Consider the following 19875-nt stretch of genomic DNA (forward strand, 5'->3'; position numbering starts at 1 on the left):
TGTTTTTGTAAATAAAGGGTTTTTTAATTTCAATTTTATCTATCTTTTGTTGAGGTCAAATTCACATAACATAAAATTAACCATGTAAATAAAGTTTTATTGGAATATAGGCACATTTATTCATTTAATATCGTCTATGGCTGCTTTTGTGCTATAAATAAAGGCAGAGTTGCGACACACTGTATGGCCCACAAAGCCAAAAATATTTACTATCTGGCCCTTTACAGAAATAGTGAGCCATCCCCTGGGGTTTAAGACTTAAGAAGTGATGGAGAAAATGCTAATAATGCAGATTAAACTTAAAAGTGTGTCATGCCCACAGCCATTAGGAATAGCACAAACAACTGAGAAAATATTCTTTCAATATTTGAAAACTATTTCCGCTGCAGTAAACACATCACTTGACTCATTAACGTAAACAAAATTATCAATCAATATCCATGTAAGAACTACACTCGTAAGTCGACTACAGATACAAAAGTTCAGCAAAAATCAATGAGAGCAGTCTGTGAGAAACAACTGGCTACATGGAACTGACACAGAGGGTTGTGTATTTCATTATTTGTAAATTGTATACTACCTATTCTTTGTATCAGTAAAATTTATAAACTTCTGTATGTATGTATATGCACACTTTCTTTCCTGGAGAGCCAGTTGTCAAACATTTACTGGCATACCACGTAGAGTAAATTAGAGTTCTTTGCTATGTCAAAGTAGTTGAGATAAGGTTTGAATGAAACTAAAATTCATTGGCATTACTGTATTTCAACATTACATATAATGAAAAGAGGGAAGAATCTGGATTCTTTATATATGCCAACTCTTGTCAATTACTATTAGATGTTTACTAAATAATGGTTCTAAACTTGAACATCTCCACATGCAAACAATTTCTCCACAGTGACTATCCAAGTCAAGCAAAAAAATCCAACCTAACCAGTTATGTTCATGGACACAGTGCTCCCTTTTATAAAAATCAATAATGTTATTTGGAAAGTCAATACAAGTTCAATATTTAATACGTTCCCTAACACTTTATACTTCATTTTTCTTATAATTTTACTGAAGAAATGTAACGCTTGTGTTTTTCCCTCCAGTCCCACTTCCAGTTTCCCATGGCACTGTCTGGATGCCGCTATTTCTTAAGTGTGCCGTGACATGAAAGAGTCTGGAGGCAGTGTGACAGCAGGGAGGGGATAGGGCTCTTTATAATGGGCGGCCAGGAGAGGCCTGAAGGAGTCTGATGGTCACAGATCTGGGGAGGGGGCCTGGCCAGTCATGAATAAGAGGAGTATAAATTGATGTAAGAAAGGTCCAAGTCATATAGCACCTGTAGATTATGACAATAAGGACTGGTGACATCTATTCTAAGCACAAAGGATCTTAAGCAACAGAGTGGTGTGACCTGATATGAGTTTGGCAGGTGTAAGAGGGAAGTGTTCCAAGAGGGAGATGGCCAGGCTTAGACTCAGAGATGGTGGAAAGAGGATGAATGGAGAATATATACTTTGGCCATAGAGCCACTAGGTCTTACAGATGGACTGGACACGGTAAGGTGGGAGGAAAGTAGGACAGGCGAATGACTCCAGGAGTTGAACACAGCCATGGGATGGCTTCACTGAGTTCACACAGGGCCTCTCTATTCAGGTGGCTGGACCCCAGTCCTCCATGAGCATGAAGAACAGGACTGGCGGACCTGACTGCAGCAAAGCGTGGCACACCCCTGCTCTGAACCTCCCGGAGACGCGTGAGAGAGGAAATCACCCTCTCCTCTCCGCTGGTTGCAGTACATGGAGGCCCCGCAATCCATTCCACATCTGACTGCTCTCCACAGTTCTTGAGTGCTCTTCAGGCTAATGCAGTCTACTTTTATTTTCATCTTTTTACTGCTTAATTGAAAAGACAATGGGGTATAGGAAAAACGAAAACTGCTCCTACTGCCCCAAAACAAGTGCTTCCCATTTTACCCAAAGTTCTAGTTTTTGTGCCTTTCCTGGTTGTGCTCAGCTGACAAAAATGCTCCCTTTCTTCATCATGGCTAGGCTTGTCCATTTTCCTACAGAGCCTTCAGGCGCGTTCTTCACGGCTCTATGCTATTTGACTCTGTGGATGCACGTGTTTCCTAATCTTCTCCCATAACGTTTAACTAATAACATTAACAATGATTACTGCGTATTTCCATTAACATGGTTGTTAAAAATCATCATGTATCAGGCTGGCCCCGTGGCTTAGCGGTTAGGTGCACACGCTACGCTCCTGGCGGCCTGGGTTCGGATCCCGGGTGCGCACCGATGCACCGCTTCTCGGGCCACGCTGAGGCCGCGTCCCACATACAGCAACTAGAAGGATGTGCAGCTATGACATACAACTATCTACTGGGGCTTTGGGGGAAAATAAATAAATAATTAAATAAAATTATAAAAAATCATCATGTATCTGTAAATATATTAATTTCCAAGAGTAAAATGACTAGATTAAAGGACGTGAACAGAGCTATGCCTCTTGCTACATAAATACTTTCCATAAGGGTGAAGTATGAAGTAGCTCCTGGATCCCGCCAGCAGGGTGGTGAGGGAGATAGGCTAGGAGGTATAAAATAGCAACAGGCCAGCTTAACGCCCAGTTCTGACTACCTACCAATGCCATTCTTCCCACATGTTTGAGGACATGGTGTTATTTTCTTATTATTAATTACATCAACCTTTCTCTTTCTGGTGATGTCTCTGAGATCTCACCATTGTTAGTTCTGAGTCTGTTCTCCATTCGGAAAGGACACTGCTTCCTAAAGGCAGTTGCCCCCAAATGGATTTTGACCACCTCCATCTGCCACCGCAGTGCAGAGGGGTCCAGAATAGTTCAGGCAGGTTTTAAGCCTGATTGGGAGTTCCCACCCAGCACCTCTTCCAAAGAACTGTGCCTTTCCTTCTAAAAGGCTGAGATTTTGTTCTACAACCAATTTCTTCCTGCTTTCCCCCCAGGGAGCTTTTAGAAATGTGTAAAATTATGCAATGTTGTCTGGTAACTGCTCACTGCTCACACTAAAGAGAAGACTATCTTTGAGAAACAACAGCATCTGTGAAAACCAAAGTTAAATACCTACAAACTCATCCAGGGGGATAACTGCCCTGCCTTTACCCCCGGAAAAGTGGGGAGGGGGCTATATGTGTTCAGTGCCTACCATGTACCCAGCAGTTTCCCTTGGGGCAATATCTACCCTTCAGCAGGGTAGGGCTTGTCCTTACTTTATAGACAACAGTAAATTTGACAGATTGACAGCAAACACTTGATGTGATTTGTCCAAGAACCAAAATCTCAGAGACAGAGCTGTAGAGATTTGAACCCAGGTCTAACTCCAAAACCCTTGCATATGAAATACTTTTTTTTCTTTCCTTCTTTCTGTCTGTCCATCTGTCCATCTTTCTTTTTATTTGGGGGGGGGGAGGCTCAGAGGATTTCTAGTCGGTTGTTAATCGCATTCATCAACCTACACTTAAGATATGAGAAGAAGGCTTTCTTCACAAGACCAGACCTCACGAATGGAGCTGAAATGGCTCCGAGGCTCCAGAAACATCGGAGAAACCAGAGCTGTCTGGCTGGGGAAGGGCTGGGAGCCCCTTCATGCATCCCCATGCCAGCCCTTGCACAACCTCCTCCCCCACGTCCCATGTGGAACAAGACAGCACCAGCTGAGCTCTCACCCAAAGCACAACTAATCCCAGGCCCTGGAAGTGCGCTGTCCGATTCAGGTGGGCATTAGAAGTAAATCGAAATTTATAACTCAGTCCCAGCCATACATTTAGGTGCTCATTATCTACACGTGACTCACAGCCACCATTCTGACCAGTGCAGATAGAGACCATCTCCATCAGCACGCAGCACTCTGGAAGGAAGAGCTCCGCAGGGATTCTTGCACCCCTCTCCTCTCTGCAGTGGGCGCACTGCTGCCTCATGATGAGAGCAAAAGCCCTGAGGTCAGCTGTGTGGTGACCAGCTACTTACCCTCACTAAACCTCAGCCTCATCTATAAAATGGGGCAATACCTGGCACATACTGAGCACACATTAGGAGTTGATGCTGTGGTCCTCCTAATCATTATGGCCCAAGGATAAAGGCCCTGAGGGGAGATAACCCTTATGAAGATGATACCAAAAGACACTGAGCAGTTGATCTGTTAAGTACAGTCGGTCACTAGATTGAATGAGATCCAGCCCCTCCAGGCTGAACTCCACCTACAGGTCTATTGCCCACTGATAGGATTACAATCCCCTTTCAGCTCCGTCCAGTTGCACGGCCTTGGGCAAGGACAACCTCTCTCACTCTTCTTCACCTGTAACAGAGATAGTACCAGCTCCCCCATGGTCATCTTGGTGACTAAACAGAAGCCAGGCACTGTACCAGGCACCTGACATGCTCAGCCCCTCAGGACAACAGCACCAGGTGATGGCACCAATAGCCCCATGTCACAGATGAAGAGACTGAGGCTCAGGGACATTAAGTGATTTGCCCCGAGGCCACCCAAGTACAAGCAACGGAACAGGACCTGAAGCTGCTGCTCTCATAGCACAGCTGGGGTTCAGGGTTCAGAATCCCTTGCTAGGGGGAGTCCTGGCCCAGGCCTGGCCTGTGGGAGGGAGGAGGCCTGTGCACTCCTGTGGGGCTGGGCCAGAGGGGTTTGCCACGCCACTGAGGGGGGCTAAGCAAGTGCTGCAACACCTAGAGTTGCCCACCCCGCCCCTTTCCTGTGTCCCGTTGCCAGCCTCTAGAAGCCCTGGACTCCCTAGAACTGAGCGACACACATGGGGCAGGCTCAGTGCCCAAGGGCTGACCATACCACAGTGGCTCCAAGAGAACCCAAGCACCACAGGAGGACCCTAAAGGGCTGAGGTCCAGAGAGGGCCAAGCAGCCATTGCAGGAGCTAAGGCATCCTCCAGGGAACCAGCTACCCAACCCCACTACTCGTGAGTGAGCAGCTGCCCTGCCCAGGCCCCACCAAACCTGAGCTCTTACCCCAAACCCAACTCAGTCCTCCCAGGGGTAGGCACTACTTGTGCTCATCCACAGCTTGACATCAGAGATGGACCTGCATTCATTCATAAACTAGTTACCAGCCCTAACAGAATGAACGGGCTCACTATGCACAGGCAAGAAAAGAACCAAGGGGGTGGGGGGGCGGGCACCACAGGCATGTCAGACAGGTTAAAGGTGCTGTGGAAAAGATCAGACCAGGATGCCAGGAACAGGCAGGAGACAGTGCTCCTGGGACAGCTGGCACTGGCCTTTCTGGAGGAGACCCCCTCGGCCCAGAGCCCAGAGAGGCAGATAGAAAGGGAAGGAAAGAGGGAGGGAGGGCCATCTAGGTTGGGGTGCACAAGCAGGTCAGGAGCAGGCAGGGAGAGGACACCTGAGCTGGAGGCTGAGGCACAAGGTGCTTGGCTGATTCTGTCTACACTCTCTTGACTGCAAGAGACAGAAAAGCCATCTCAAATGGGCTTCATCAAGAAAAGAAGCCACTGGCTCACCTAGCTGAAAAGTTCAGGGCAGGGCTCACCTTGGGCCAGCCAGGCCATGGTAACTTAGTCCTCCCCACACTTCTGGGCTGGTCTCACTCCTGGGCAGGCCGTCCGAAGGCAGCAGACCCCAGCGGCAACCTGCTCATACCCTCTCCCATTCAAGTCTCCCCCAATTACCCCAGCAAAGGGCTAAAACTTGCACAGGCTTTGATTGGGTCACAGGCCCACCCTTGAACCAATCACTGGCCAGGAAGATGCAGCCCCATGATTGGCTAGTCCCTAGTCACTAACCATCCAATGGGCATGGACCAGAGAGAGGGAAGGGCAGGAAGGGAATGGGAGCTGGATGGGCTACCCACCACCAAGCCTGTGAACTGTTAGCTACCACGCATGTCAGCACCCAGGACGCTTCAGGCCCAGGGCCACGTCCCATTCGTCCCATTCTCAACAGCCTTCCTAAGCAGTGTATGTACATTCTCCTGAGAAAACTAATGCTGCAAACCTAAGCTCATCCAAGGCTGCATGGTGAAGAGCAGAGTCAAGATTCCAACTCAGTTCTGCCCAACGACAAAGCCCATTTTCCACCCACAGAAAGACTGTCTTCTCCAGTATATGTCACCTAAAAAACTCAGCCTTTTTCCAGTCAGCCATTCGGCCCCAACAGATGAGATGCAACATTCCAGTCCGTGTTTTCAGGCACTTACTCTGTGGCCAGTAGGGAGGAAAGAGCAGGAGGCAGGAGACTGGCTGGTAAGCAACTGTGCTAGATGTCCGTGGAGATCCCATTGGCAGGAAGGGGGTTACCATGGGTGTGGGACCCCAGGGCTACTCTGAGTAGCCCACGGCAACACCAGATACAAGTGATACAAAGCAGCACGTCAAAGGCAGGAGGAAAGAAGGGGCATCCGCTTTGGACTGGGCTGCTCGCACATCTAAGACAGCAGTCAGCTGGAAAGCTAGGGTCCAGGCGCTGCTGAAGCCATGGTTCTGAGACCCCTGGGGAAAGCCTTGAAGGCAGACAGGCTGAACAGTGCAGGGCAGAGCCAAATGCTCAGGGGAAAGAGGCACTGCGTGCAGGGGGTCTAGAGAGAATGGACAGGCTGATACAGCAAGGTGCAAAGGCCCTGGAGGATGATGGGCACTGCTCAGTGTTGGGCCTCAGGCCTCGTTCATTCCTGCGGGGGTGCATTTCAGTGCTGACCCTGTGGTGGGCACCGAGGAGAGCATGGTGACCCAGGAAGAGAGCCTGGAGTGACAAACACAAGTGCATCCTTGTGCCCAAGGTCAGCTCATCTTACAAAGCAGATGATGCCCCTTCCTACTTCCCAATTTGGGGGAGCCCACCACCGGACAGGATAGAAAACCATGTCCACTGTACTCCTAACAGAGGAGCGTCAATCCCAGGGCAATGAGCAGGTGTCCACTCCCCTAACTCCGAGTGGAGCTGAAAAGCAGGTTCACCAGAAACCCTAAGACAGCTCCGATCCCCACCCCAGATGAGGGCCCTCACCATTTTCATCCTGCCACATAGGAAGGCTACAGCAGTCCGGAGCACCTGTAGCTTGTGTCTGCACAGCAGACCCTGCTTCTGCAAGCTCCTCCCCGACTTCCTGCGGGCACTGCCATTTTCTTACGAGGCCCCTTCACCCCACCGCCGGGCTGAGTGGAGTGCTTCTCCAGGAGCTTCCGCACTGGAAGCAAGTGAGAGAATTCCTTCGTCTTCAGTGGCCTAGCCTTCAAGAAGTCACAATCCAGAGCTGCTGTGTTTCCCATCACGTGGAAGAAGTCTATACACAAGACAGACAGGCAGGCAGACACACAAACACACACACACACAGTGCCGAGGATAAAAAACAGAACATACAGTTTCCCTCTCAGTTCTCCCATCCCAATTTCAATCCCAAACAGCACGCTGACTCAGTGATGGGAGGAGGGGGAAAGGTTGCAAGCAAAAGCAGCAGAGCTCACAAAACACCTGGAGGGTGATGCTTCTGCCCTTTGGTGAAAGCTGGGCTCTTGCACTCAGAAGCAGCACTGGCTTGTCGACCAGCCTTCAAAGTGAGAACTTTAAATGCTCGAGAAGCTCCTTTAAAATAGAAGTGAAAGTGAAATACCCATTCACAAACCTTTTCTGCTCCGATTGCGCCTAAAATTGAACGTAGTCCACTTCTGTCACTGCCAGGCTGCCAGCATCCAGCAAAGAGGGAACAGACCTCACCAACTTCAGGTCTTGCTGAGAGACCCTTATAAACACAGGGAGGGAAAAATGGAGGAGGCCACAAAGATCACCTGACCCATCCCTCTCAGTTAATCAAAGGGGAAGAAGCCAGGCCCGGAAATGCAGGTACCAGTTTCCGGTTACCCAGCTTAACCAGAGGGAGGGGACAGACAAGAGGAAATGGGCAGGACAATCAGATGCGACTAGACCTCCCAGTCCCCATCCAGGGCCTGTCAGTGCCTCTGAGCCGAGAGGACAGACATCTGGGGAACTCGGCTCTTGCCCGGGTCATGGGCGCTGCCTCCTCATGACTACAGGGGGCCTGGGTGGGTCTGGGCCTCCTGGACTGTGCCACTTCCCCCTGCCTGGGTGGGGTCCAGGAGGTACTGCTGCACAGGAGAGATGATGGGGACTGGAGAAGCAGCAGTGCTGTGACAGGCTCTCCTGAAGTCCTCCTCAGCCCAGGATGGGCTCAGAAGCTGCAACCTGACACCCTGTAACAGTAAGGTACCCAAGTGTGACTCCAGGCAAATCAGAGTCTGTGGGGTCAACCAGGAGGAGTGGGTACTCAGAACCCCATGTTGCAACCTCACACTATCCAAACCAGCATTGCTTACTCCGGACCTTACATTTCAGTTACGCCCATTCTGTCATCTGGAGCCAAGTCTCCCAGGCCCAGCACTAAGGCCAACTACATGATGGCACTTTCACATTAAAGAGGTGATGAAACCAGCACGCACCAGGGGACACTGTCAGCTTGCTCCCTGTCCCACTACCCCCTTCTCCCATCAACAGGACTCTGATGTTTCCTGGAGGCATCCCCTTTATTCTGGGTCTGGCTGGGTGGAACTAACACCATGCCCAGATTTAGGGGTCAACCAACCAACATAGCCTGCCAATTCCATCAAAGAGAAGGCAAAGGAAATGTCTGCTGGGGCCTCTGGTAAAGAGTCACCGTCTCTTTCTCCCCTTGGATGATGGTCAATGAGGGTAAATCCTGAAGGTCCAGGGGCTGGGGGGAAGACACCCCACTGTGTGAAGGTAACACCACAAAAGGCAGAACAGAGAGATGGAGCAAAGCCAGGTCCTCACCTGAGAACAGACCCACCTCTGAGTCTTTGAGTGACACGAGCCAATCAGCACCCTTGTTTAAGCGCCTGTCAGGAGCACAGTGCTCCCCTCCCTCTGGGGGAGATCAGCCAACAGAATTAGTAAAGGAAGTAGAAGATAGGTGCTCTGCTGGCAACTACCTAACCGAACACTTGAAGGAAACAACGTGAAACAATCAGCGGAAAGAGTACATGGCTCCTATTTTACACACCTACACGTCAGTGTCACGCGACCCCCTCAGACAGCACTAAAAAGCCAGCCTGACAACTGCTTGCCAGCACAGATGCAAGATGCACTGAGGGGGTAAATAAAGTTGGGAAGTGTCTACCGGAAGTGACTTCTGGGAGGGCTGGCCTTAAGAAACTACCTCAAGTTAGCTACCTTGGGGATCACCTGGGGGAAAGAGGATGTGGCCACCGTCCCACACTCCAACCAGAGCTGGGCCAGGGATCGGATGGCAAGAGGGGTCAAGAGAGCTAAGCTGGAATGGCAGGGAGGGGATATCAAAATAAGCCATCTAGGGTACAAGAACCACACAGCCCCCAGTGTGTGCAGGCAGACTCACCAGCTTGGTGGGTCAGAAGGCTGCCCTGAGCCAAGTATGACCAGAGGTGTGGGTGAGGGATGGAGATGAAGGCAGGAGCAGGGCAGTGGGGCCACCAGCACCTGGAGGATGGCTGCTAGGCCACCTTCTGGGCTCTCAATGTGAGCCATGGTCCTGCATATCTACTCCTCCATCAGTAACTCACCTGACTGCTGACATCTGCACCCCAGAACCTCCTGCCACAGAATCAAGGCCAGCCATCTATGAAATTCCTCTAGGCACACAGCAGACGAGTGACTGGGATCTCCAGAGCAGCCATAAGGCTGCCCCACCACAGGGTGTAGCCTGGAGAAAGCATCACCCACTTTCTGGCCCTGACGAATGAAACCCAGGGGAAAGGGGTGTCCAGGAAGGGTCTGGTTTGTCACATGACCAAAAGAGGCCAAAGGGTCCCAAAGCATCATTTGAACAGTATCTCCAGGGTCCATGAACAGGCAGGGATCTAAGACAAGAGCCATCCTTTCTCTGTCGGGGTGAAAAATGCCTGAAACAAAAAGGAACAAATGCCTCTTGCCTTCTCCTCAGCCAGTTCAAGAGAAAGCATAAAGCATTTCAGGTACAACTCTCCTCCCGCCTTGCATAAAAAGAGCCCACAGATGAATCTGGTGAAAAGATCCAGACCCAGGCAGGAGAGTGAAGTGCCTGCCTTGTACCCATGTTGCTCTCTCAGGTGACATGGAAGGCAGTGGCAGGTGGGTGAAGACTAGGGGGTGGGTTCCAATCCCAGCACAATCCCTTCCAGCAGCGTGCCCCCTAAGCCTCAGTTTCCACATGAGCACCTGCCTCCCTGGGTTGCTGTACAGATTAAGGGAGTTTTGAACGCATGCTAAGTGCTGAAAAGTGCCAGCATCCAGTACCTGCTCAGTAAGTGCTGACAGCCAGTTCCTAAGATCAGCCCTCTTCACAGGAAGATCAACAAGCATCTGAGCACCCACCTGTTGTGGAAGTTTTAGATACATGGGGAGCAACGCATGCTCCGCTACTAAGGAGCTTGCAATCCCATTGAAAACTCCATCCACAAGACCTGTTATCAACCGGAATGCAGGGTTTTTAAGTTATGTACGGTGCCAGAGGGAGACTGTCTTGGATTAAAACAGGAAAGGTTTCTAGAAAAGGGAGAGCAGTAGGGCTGACAGGGGGCCCCAAACAGCGGTGATGCAGAGGGTCCAATCCTAGGTGTCACACACATACAACTAAGATCAGCTTGCAGATTTCAGTAGATGCTGTTTTGATGACATGACATAACTTCATTTCAAAGCATCACTAGATTAGGAGTAGCTTCTGTCCTTGAACTTTCTCAAAAAACAGCTACTCAAAGTACATTTGTCATTATGTGGAAGTTCCTGAATGTTTCTGATCATAAAAATGGATCCTGACACGCAAAAAGGTTAGCAGCCACTAGGCTAGAAGATTTTAAGGAAGGAAAGGTTGTAGAAACTGGGAGGAAATAGAAATTAAAAACACTTTGTGTTTGTGAGGTTGCATCTCAGATGTACTGGGGCCCACCTTTCACGCTGGGCACTGCTTATGTGGGAGGCAGGCGATTGGTGTCATTAAGTCCACTGGCTTCTGAGCCAACCAGCACTGGGTTTGGGGCCAGAGCTTCCAATAGCCTCCTCTGCGAGACTGGACAGATCACTTAACCTCTGCCCTCCTCTCAAACGAAGATGGAGCATCCACCCCTAGGAATAGTTCAGGGAACCAACTGGGATCCAAAGTGCTCCACACCATACCTCACACCTGCTAAGTGCTCAGGAAACGGCAGCTGTTCCTGTTACAGCCTCCAGTGGATGAATACAGGAAACTTCGTGGCAGCCGCAGGAACATTTGAAGGCTTTTAACCATCACCTGACATGACCCTTCTTTTTAATGGGCTCCACACAATCACAGAACCTCCAGGAACTCAAAGGTCAGGAGTCTACGGGTCCAGAAGGAGGGCCTGGACGTCTCTGCACACCCACCTGGCATGGGGGCCCTGGACTGTCTCTAGCCAGCTCTGCCAATAATCAAGAGCTCCCCTGAGCGCAGCAGAGCCCACCTCCCAGGAACTCCTTGCCTTCCCCCTCCTAAGTTTGCCTCCGAAGGCCACACAGAGCAAATGGAACCCCAGGGATACAACAGCACTTCGAATACTTAAAACCAGCCCCCAGGCCCTCAAAGAGCCTGACACCTGCCCCCTTCCCATCCCATTGCTGAGAGGGCAAACCATCCAAGGATTTGCCAGCTATTCCGCCAAACTCTCCATTCCCTCAGGTCAGAGACAACCAAGAACTGACTTCCCGCACCTGACTGTAAAACTTTTCATTCTGCAAACTCAAATGATGAAGTATTCTAGAAAGCCACTTCACGTTCTTAAGAATTCTGAACTATCTTTGAGTAAGACATGTAGAACTGTTCCACCTGGCCCTAACAGCTGTCACCCCGACCACTGTTCCCCCACCCCACCCGAGATCACCCATGTGCACACTCCACACTTGCCCAGGCCCCTCAAGGCAGCGGCTGGGCATCACCAGGTCTGCACCCGCCGCACCCAACACCATAAGCACTTGCTAGAAATGTTTAGTGAACTGCTGAGCCACTTTTTTCAGTTTCATCATATTTCTCCATAAACGAGTGTCAGTTGGTGACTGAGATGTAAGCGCACTGCCTCCCAAGACCTGGAATTCATTCAGAGAGGACTTTTAAACACAGCATGCAGAACAAGGGTAGGTCTTCCTTACTCAGGAAATGCTCCCCAGTTCATGGAATCCCTATGTCAACACTTGCTCAGCTCTACACGTGTGCTCTGCGAGTGCAAAGCAGCAGTTTCAGAAGGGGGGCTCTGAGTGTGGGCACTCGCAAGGCCCGACTGAAAACGCACTGCCTCTGCAACCACCCGCTGAGCCACAAACTCAGTCACCCATTCTGACAACCAGCTAGGGGGCTGCAAAGGGACCAAGTGGACTCAGGACAGCCTACCACCACGAACAAAAAGAAAAAGCACAACTTCAGCTGACAAGAGAAAAAGCCCCCCCAGCTTCCAGAAGGTTGTTTACAGTGAGGGGTTGGGTGGGAGACCCATCCACTGGACTGTAGTCACCTAGAGACCAGGCTGGGACTCGGTTCTGGTTAAACTGGGGCTCCGTCTGAGAAGACGCTCACATGAACACTAAAACTGAGGCACAGGTGAGGCGAGCTCCCTTCCTTCACCTAACCCTGAGCTTGGCACCCTTGAGGTGCGTGTGCTGCCACACGCAGCTGTGTCTTGAGCCCAGGTGTCCACAGTGCCTTTTTACATCTGTATCAGGACAAAAGCCCCTTCCCACAGGCTGATCCTGGACAGTCCTCCAGGCCTCTGTGACCTCCAACACACTCTGATTAAAGCCACCTCTGAGGACCACTTGGAGAACTGCGTGAAGACAGAATGTAAAGGCCACCTTCTTTGGAGGGAGAGAGTAAATCACAACAAGGACTTACACCTGCTTCACACCTGATAATTGTGACCTATCTGTTTCCCAAAGTCATAAGACACCACACTGCTCTCCTCACATATCCTGGCCACATATAAAGGAGTGTCACGGAATTTAGGCAGCCAGCATGATCAGGCAGAGTCCACATGTTTAGATTTCGTATCCTCTAATACACTGGAGAGAATCAGAACCAACAGTCTTCCATTTTACCGTGTATGAGAGTCCTCTTTTCTGCAGGATCAATGGTGTTTTAAGTTAACATCAATAGTGCTGTAATCTTGAAGCAGAAACGAAGCCAGAACACAAGACTCACGAAAAATTCCACGTCAGTTGGCAGTTGCCACACCATGGTGTGGTCTGGCCTAGGATTCTGTCCCCAACAGAAACCTTAGGATGTTTCCAGGACAGGCTGTCTAATATGGTCAGCCTGTTAGATCTATCACAAGTAAATCGAACCCGAGGTGTAACTGCATATAAACTTGTGTGGGAGAGAGGCAGCTCCCCACATCTTTTCTTACCAGCTAAAGAACGCTGCCCTCTTGGGCCTCTTCTGAAGCCGTCTCTCCACCTTAGAGAGCAGTGTGGTGGCATTTAGAGTTGGAAACACCATCACTTAATAACTTTGGGGCAGCCACCTCATATTAAGTCAAGAAGAAAAAAAACCATCTTGCTCTCTCCTGGCCACAGGAGACACTCACTGAACAGCACTCACTGTCATGCTGTTGGCTTCTGCACCTGCAGAAGGGGAGACCAGCTGCTCACCCCACCTCCCTCACAGGGCTGTTGGGGAGAAGCAGGAGACACCGTCAAAGTGCTGCACAAAGTCACGTAAAGCGTGTATCTCTGTGTGGAATTCTGTCAGAACTGTGTTACTCTAGAATGTTCACACAATGCACCTTACATTATAAGAGAAAACTTCTAGAACAATTAATGTTAGCCTCTGCTGCCCCTTCCAGAATCTGAATCCTGAATCTAGAAGGAGCTTTATGGGGCGCACACACCAGTTCCCAATCCCAGTTTGCAGATGAGGAATCCGCAGCCCTGCAAAGCTAAGCAGTGTCTTAACCTTCAAGTTCCTAGGTGGGAAAATTATCCTTCTAGTGTGTGTCTCTCTGCAGAGGCCCTGTGGTCGCCTCCCCTTGGCATCTGATGTCTCCAGAACTGTGAGGACGAAAGTAGTTCCTGAGATTTCCTGCTGGACAGCCTGACCACTACCAGGCATTGACACAGACGTCTAGGGGAAGTTCAAGTCCCTCTTCCCCACAGTGCCTTCTCTGGCCTCTCCCTGCTCTGAAAACAGGGACACTCACCTGCCTTGAGCAGGGCCTGCCTTGTGCTGTTATTCAACTCGTCATGGGGATGCAGTACCTGCTCCACCGCTCCCAGTCAGACCTTTTCTCAGATGCCAGAAGAACATCCATGTCCCTCACGGTTCTACAGAGTTCTGCATTAGAATATTCCATGACTGAACTTCAGGGCATATAGCAGTCACGAGGGCTTTTTGGTAAAAGAGGGCTCAACTGTAGCTCCTCAGTCCTTGGTCCAAGTAGGATTCCAGGGTTCAGTCAGTTGAATCAGCACTTAGAGAATGCGCTGAATGCTTCTGCTCGAGAGAGAAGACAAGAAGCGAACCGTGCTCACGAAGCCTGCATTCTGGTCAGGAAGACAAAGGCCAAACTTTGGTGAAACAATGAGTGTCTGATACAAATGGGAACCTACTCACTTGCAGAGGACACTGGGCTTGGGTGGACTGACTTATTTCTGGGCAGGAGAAGACACAGCCCTTCATTCATAATGAAGCAAGATTAAGCGGGAACAAACCTGCACATTGCTCTTCAGAGAGATTTTCAACACCCTGGGCTGACATACAGAGTGCTGAGAAGAATAAGGCTTAGACCGTTCCAAAAAACTGTTAGCTGCTTTTTTAAAAGGAGTGTAGACGATTTACTTTATTACTGAGCTGGCAGAAATTATAATTTATAGCCTGCTGCTGTAGAAATTCAAATACTCCACAGGCTAGAATTTAGAGCACAGAAACAACTTTCCTCTTAACAACTCCTTTGTCAAGGAGACGGTCAGTAAACGTTACTTTGTTACCTCTCAACTTTCTAGATACTTCTGGATATTAGGTCAGCTGCCTGACCAAGCAAAAGCGAAGTTTGTTAACCATAATTGCATGCCCATAAAGGTAAGCATTACACGACACAATTCTGTCGCTTCTCTCAGAAGAGGTTTAATTTTAGTGTTGGCTCTTCAACACTGTCCCCATTTTTTTTTCCACGAGCATCTTAAATATGTGTCAACTAACTATCCGGAAGTCGAGTTCATAACTGGGCAAGGCAGAGGAGAGCAGCTGTGTGGCAGCAACACCTTGTTGGAGCCACCTCACTCTCACCTGAGCCCAGGTCATTAGTGAGAAACTGCAGACATAACGGTTGTACCATCTCCACCAGCAACCTGTTCTGCCACAGCTGAGTTTCTATAATGGGGTTTGCTCCAAGCCAGGCTCCTGTCAAATGGCTAGTAACAATGCTCACCGGTGGTTGCTTACAATGGCAGCATTTAGAAGAGGTACTTTCCTTGCTGCACATATTCAAAGAGACAATTTCCCAATTCCATCCATCACACTTATGTTAGTAGGTAGGACTCAACGTACACCTATCACTAGAAACCCCAAAAGAAGCCAAATGAAACATGAATTCCATCCCATGCAACACAACCACGGGCTTAAATAAATGTAAAGTTTCTGCACACACCAGGCGCCAAGATACACGAAACTGGATTTCTTCCCTCCTCCTGCTTCTGGCCAGCCCGTCATCCTCCTCTCCCTCCTCTACTCCTAGGAAGCCTTTAGATTACAGCCTTATAGAACACCGGAACCTCGGAGGTCACTGCCCCACCTAATCTACAACATTGTGACCGCCTGTCAAAGTGCCTCCTGATCCCAAAGCTCTCCTAGGTGGCATTAAGGATCAGTGCTAATATCTCAGGCACCTCTCAGATTCTCTGGAAGGCAAGCAAGCACATGGAATTCAAGAAATTATACTCTGACTGGACAAAAGATACAAAAGTCGCCAATGCTATATTTTTCATATCACTTGTTTTATCCTCTAATATTTCAGTTTTGGCCACTGCAGCAGCACCACTTGCTGCAAAAATTCTGGAAGGTTTTATATAGCTTGTGCCTACTCCACCCCCAAAATCATAACAAAAATGTATACAACATTTGTTAAAGACAATTACTACCAAATCAACCTTAATGGGGACTAAAGACCAGGGATGAGAGAATTACCTATGATACAGAAATCAGAGGCTTATAAAGATCATAACTTCTCAATTTCTACCAAAACTGTACAATCCAACATGAATTATTCCAAAAATACCAAGCCAAAGCATAATGCTAAGAGGAATTAGCCAAACTCACATAAAGGAAAAGCAAAAGCCCCTACAGTGAGAGAAACCTGGGTTACCTGGCCAAGTCCAAGACAGTTTTTCCTTCCGTCCCCAGCATGTTAAAAAGAGATTCCAACTGCCACTTCCTGATCTCTCAGCAAATGCAGGGGCTCACTTCATACCTGGATGCCACTGCATCTTCCTATTGCTCAACCTGCTCCTGCCATAGGGGAAAATGACCCCTACTGCCAACAACCCTTTGGAGAAAATATGAAAACAGGATGAGTCTTCCCCTACACACACGGAGGGGGGCAGGGGACATACCTCTGCAAACAGCAGCCTCGGTGGAGAGCCATCTGAGAAAGCGACACCCTGGGGTTAACCCTGACCGTCTAGCTCACAAAGCACCAGCCTGGGACCTCCAGGTGGGGGAAGAGACAGCCGAAGGAGGGCTCATGGGGGAACAGAAGAGAAAACAATCATTTCTAATTCACTACTAAACAGGGGGGCTCTGGCTTGGTCAGAGACGCAATGGACACTTAGGCTCAGAAAGGCAACAGGAAGAATCCTACCCTCCCCAAGATTATCTTTCGTCGGCAGCGACCCCAAGAGGGATCCGGAAAAGACATGTCGACTCGCAGAACCAAGGGGGACTCTCCACACGCCGCGGGCACCCGGCTAGGGGCAAAGCACGCCGGGGGGTTTCCTTCCGAAGCCAAGAAGGTGCTTCCAGCCGGGAGAAGAGGGAAGGAGAGCTTCCCTGATCACCCAGAAGACCGAGACACGGGAGGCACCGGCTCCCCGAGTCATATCCCAGACACCAGTTGCTTCACAGCATTTCTCCCACCCCTCCCCCGCGCCGGGAGGGCTTCCCGGGGGTCGCGAGCCCCCGGGGGAGGGCGAGGCGGGGGGGCTCCGTCAGGAGCAGCGAGGGTCGTACAACCGAAGTGGGAGGAGAGGAAAAGCTCTGGCCTCACCTCCCGTCTGCTCCCTCCACCCAGGCCGCACGGAAGCCTCAGCCTCACGTACAGAGCGCCGCCGGGCTGCCCGACCTTCCCCCGGCCCGGGCCCGGGGGGCGAGAGGCCGGGATGGCAGTGGCCCTCAAGGTGAGGTGGGCGTCGGGCGGGTCTCTCGGAGCCCGAAGGACGAGGGGCACCGGGGAAAAGCAGGGTCCCGGGCCCACGCGGCCTCCGTCCCGGCACAAGCGGCGGGTACTTACGTTGCTCTGGGGGTCGATGGCCTGCAGCAGCCGGTCCCTGATCTGCTGCGGAGACGCCGGAGCCGCTGTCATTGCCTGGGCGAGGCGGGGGGTAGAGGCCGGGCCAGCGGGCGGGCGGGCTGAGGCAGGGGACGGGGGTCACTCACTCGCCGGCCTCCGGGACCGGAGCCTCATGTTCCCCGCGGCGCCGGGGGAGGAAGGGGCGCGCGGGGTGGCGGAGAAGGGAGCCGGGGCCGGGGCTCGGGCCCGGGGCGCCGCCGCCACCAGAGGAGGAGGAGGAGGAGCCGCCGGAGCCGCCGCCGCTACTGCCGCCGCCTCGAGAACCAAACTCCAGTGAGCTGCCCCTGCGCGGAGCACTCTGGGTAACCCGCGCCGCACGCAGCGTCGGCGCCACGCTGAGGAGGCTGGGAGATGGGGCGGGCAGAGACGCCGGGCCGGGGCGGGGCCCCGCGCGGGCCCTGCCCCGCCCCTCCACGCATGCGCGCACAGGGGCACTCAACCCGGCCCGGCCGAGGGAGCCGTTGGGAGGCGGTTGGGCGGGGCAACGGCCGGCGCCTGGAGGCCCCGCCCCCTCCGGGCCGGGGGGCGGAGGTTTCCGACGGAAACGCGCGGTGCGCACCGAGTTCTTGAACCCGGGCACTTCGGGCGGCTGCTTTTGGGCCGCGGGGCGGGCAGGGCGACGGAAGGACCACTCCTCGGGGAGGAAAGCCGTCCCCGCAGTGACGGGAGTCGCGGGCGGGAGAAGCTGCCAAGTTTTCCGAGCCCGGGAGTCCTTCCCAGCCCCTAGATCGGCGCTCCTGGGGGCGAGGCAGACAGACGTCCACGTTGTGCTTCTGCTCGGAAGGGTCATCTGAGGGGCGCCAAGGCCCGCCGCCCCGCCCGTCCCCTCCCCTCCTCCGTTCGCTCCTCCCCTCCCCAGGGCGCAGGGGGCTGCAGTGCCTCCCGCGCCCGGATCACGAAAACGGGAGACAGTAAAGCGCCTGTTGGAGGAGCCGCCAACCCGGCTGCAAAAGCTCCAAAGCCAGCGCCATGAGCTGAGCCCGAGGTTGCAAACCTGTGTCCACGCCAGGGTTTCTTAACCTGGGCACCAGGGACATTTGGGGCCGGATCACTCTGTTGTAGGGGCCGTCCTGTGCATTGCAGGACGTTCAGCAGCATCCCTGGTCTCTACCCACTAGATGCCAGTAGCACCCTCTCCTTCAGTACGGACAAACAAAAATGTCTTCAGTTATTGCTCGGTGTCCCCTGGCGGGCAGAATCGCCCTCTGTTGAGAACCACTGGTTTAAAGGACCCTTCCACCCTGCTTTGCATGGAGGAGGAAAGTGAGACCCAAGGTCACCCAGAGTTATAGGTCAAACCCAGAATTGTTAATGTCAAGTCTAAGGGCTGCCCCCCGCCGCTCCCCACCCCACCTTGCTGCCTTCTTTCACTGCTGTCTCTACTCTCTCTCTCTGGAAGCTCTATTAGAATGACTGTTATGAGAAGGGGTGGAAAAGCAGGCTGAGTGGATTATCGGCCTGCAGCCTTGGGAGAAATAATTTTCGTTGTTAGAGGAAGACCTAGATTTAAAACAGGAGAGAGGCAGCTGATGAGAACCACATGTGCGCCTTGGATCTGTGCTACACCTGTTAGTCTTGCATTTGTCATGCTTCTGGGAAGCATTTTTATTTGCAAAAATGGCTGTTTCCACACGTGGTTGTGGTTGCTTGCTTCTGCACATGTTAAAAGTTTTATATCACACTTGTAGGAGAAAATAAACATGGGCAAAATACTTCTCTTTAATTTACTCTCTCCTTCCTAGAATGAAGTGCTTTGTGTATGTGGTGCAAGTTGGAAACCAGCCCACCTGGAGATATTCTTTCTTACTTCAGATAAGCGAAATAAACAAGCTCTCCCCAAGTATATTCCCACCCTACTTCTCTTTTTAATATCTAACTCTGATGTACACTATCTTATATATATATATATTTTTGTGTGTGTGTGTGTGTGTGAGGAAGATCGGCCCGGAGCTAATATCTGCCAATCCCCCTCTTTTTGCTGAGGAAGACTGGCCCTGGGCAACATCCACACCCATCTTCCTCCACTTTGTATGGGACGCTGCCAGAGCATGGCTTGACAAGCAGTGCATCAGTGCATGCCCGGGATCCAAACCGGCGAACCCCGGGCTGCTGCAGCGAAGCACACGCACTTAACCGCCTGCGCCACTGGGCCGGTCCCAGTATCTTATTTTTTAATCAAGGATTACATAGAAATAAGCAATTTGTTTTGCATGAGTCAGGTTGTTTAAGTAAAATTTGGAAAGCACTCAACTTACCTGTTTTTTTTTTTTAAAAGATTTTATTTATTTATTTATTTTTCCCCCAAAGCCC

General features: G+C 51.1%; 1 protein-coding gene across 7 annotated transcripts in view; it reads right to left on the minus strand.

Moving 5' to 3' along the window:
* MED26 (mediator complex subunit 26) overlaps window positions 1–17822 on the minus strand; it is a 50194-nt gene extending 32372 nt beyond the window's left edge. Inside the window, exons 1-2 of one of the 7 annotated variants that reach the window (XM_058563631.1) lie at window positions 17506–17590; window positions 14203–14545 (exon numbers count right to left, since the gene is read on the minus strand). Coding sequence is in view for 1 of the 7 variants with exons in the window: in XM_058563629.1 (XP_058419612.1) it covers window positions 17506–17577 (72 nt within the window). In the remaining 6 variants the exon portion in view is untranslated. Of the gene's footprint in view, window positions 1–5549; window positions 7612–7637; window positions 11816–14202; window positions 17481–17505 lie in introns of those variants that run through there. The other 6 variants (XM_058563635.1, XM_058563629.1, XM_058563632.1 and 3 more) reach the window with 6 other exon arrangements.
* Between the last annotated feature and the right edge of the window lie 2053 nt (window positions 17823–19875).

Source organism: Diceros bicornis, chromosome 20 (assembly GCF_020826845.1).
Source record: "Diceros bicornis minor isolate mBicDic1 chromosome 20, mDicBic1.mat.cur, whole genome shotgun sequence".
In the NCBI taxonomy this organism is placed as follows: Eukaryota; Metazoa; Chordata; class Mammalia; order Perissodactyla; family Rhinocerotidae; genus Diceros; species Diceros bicornis.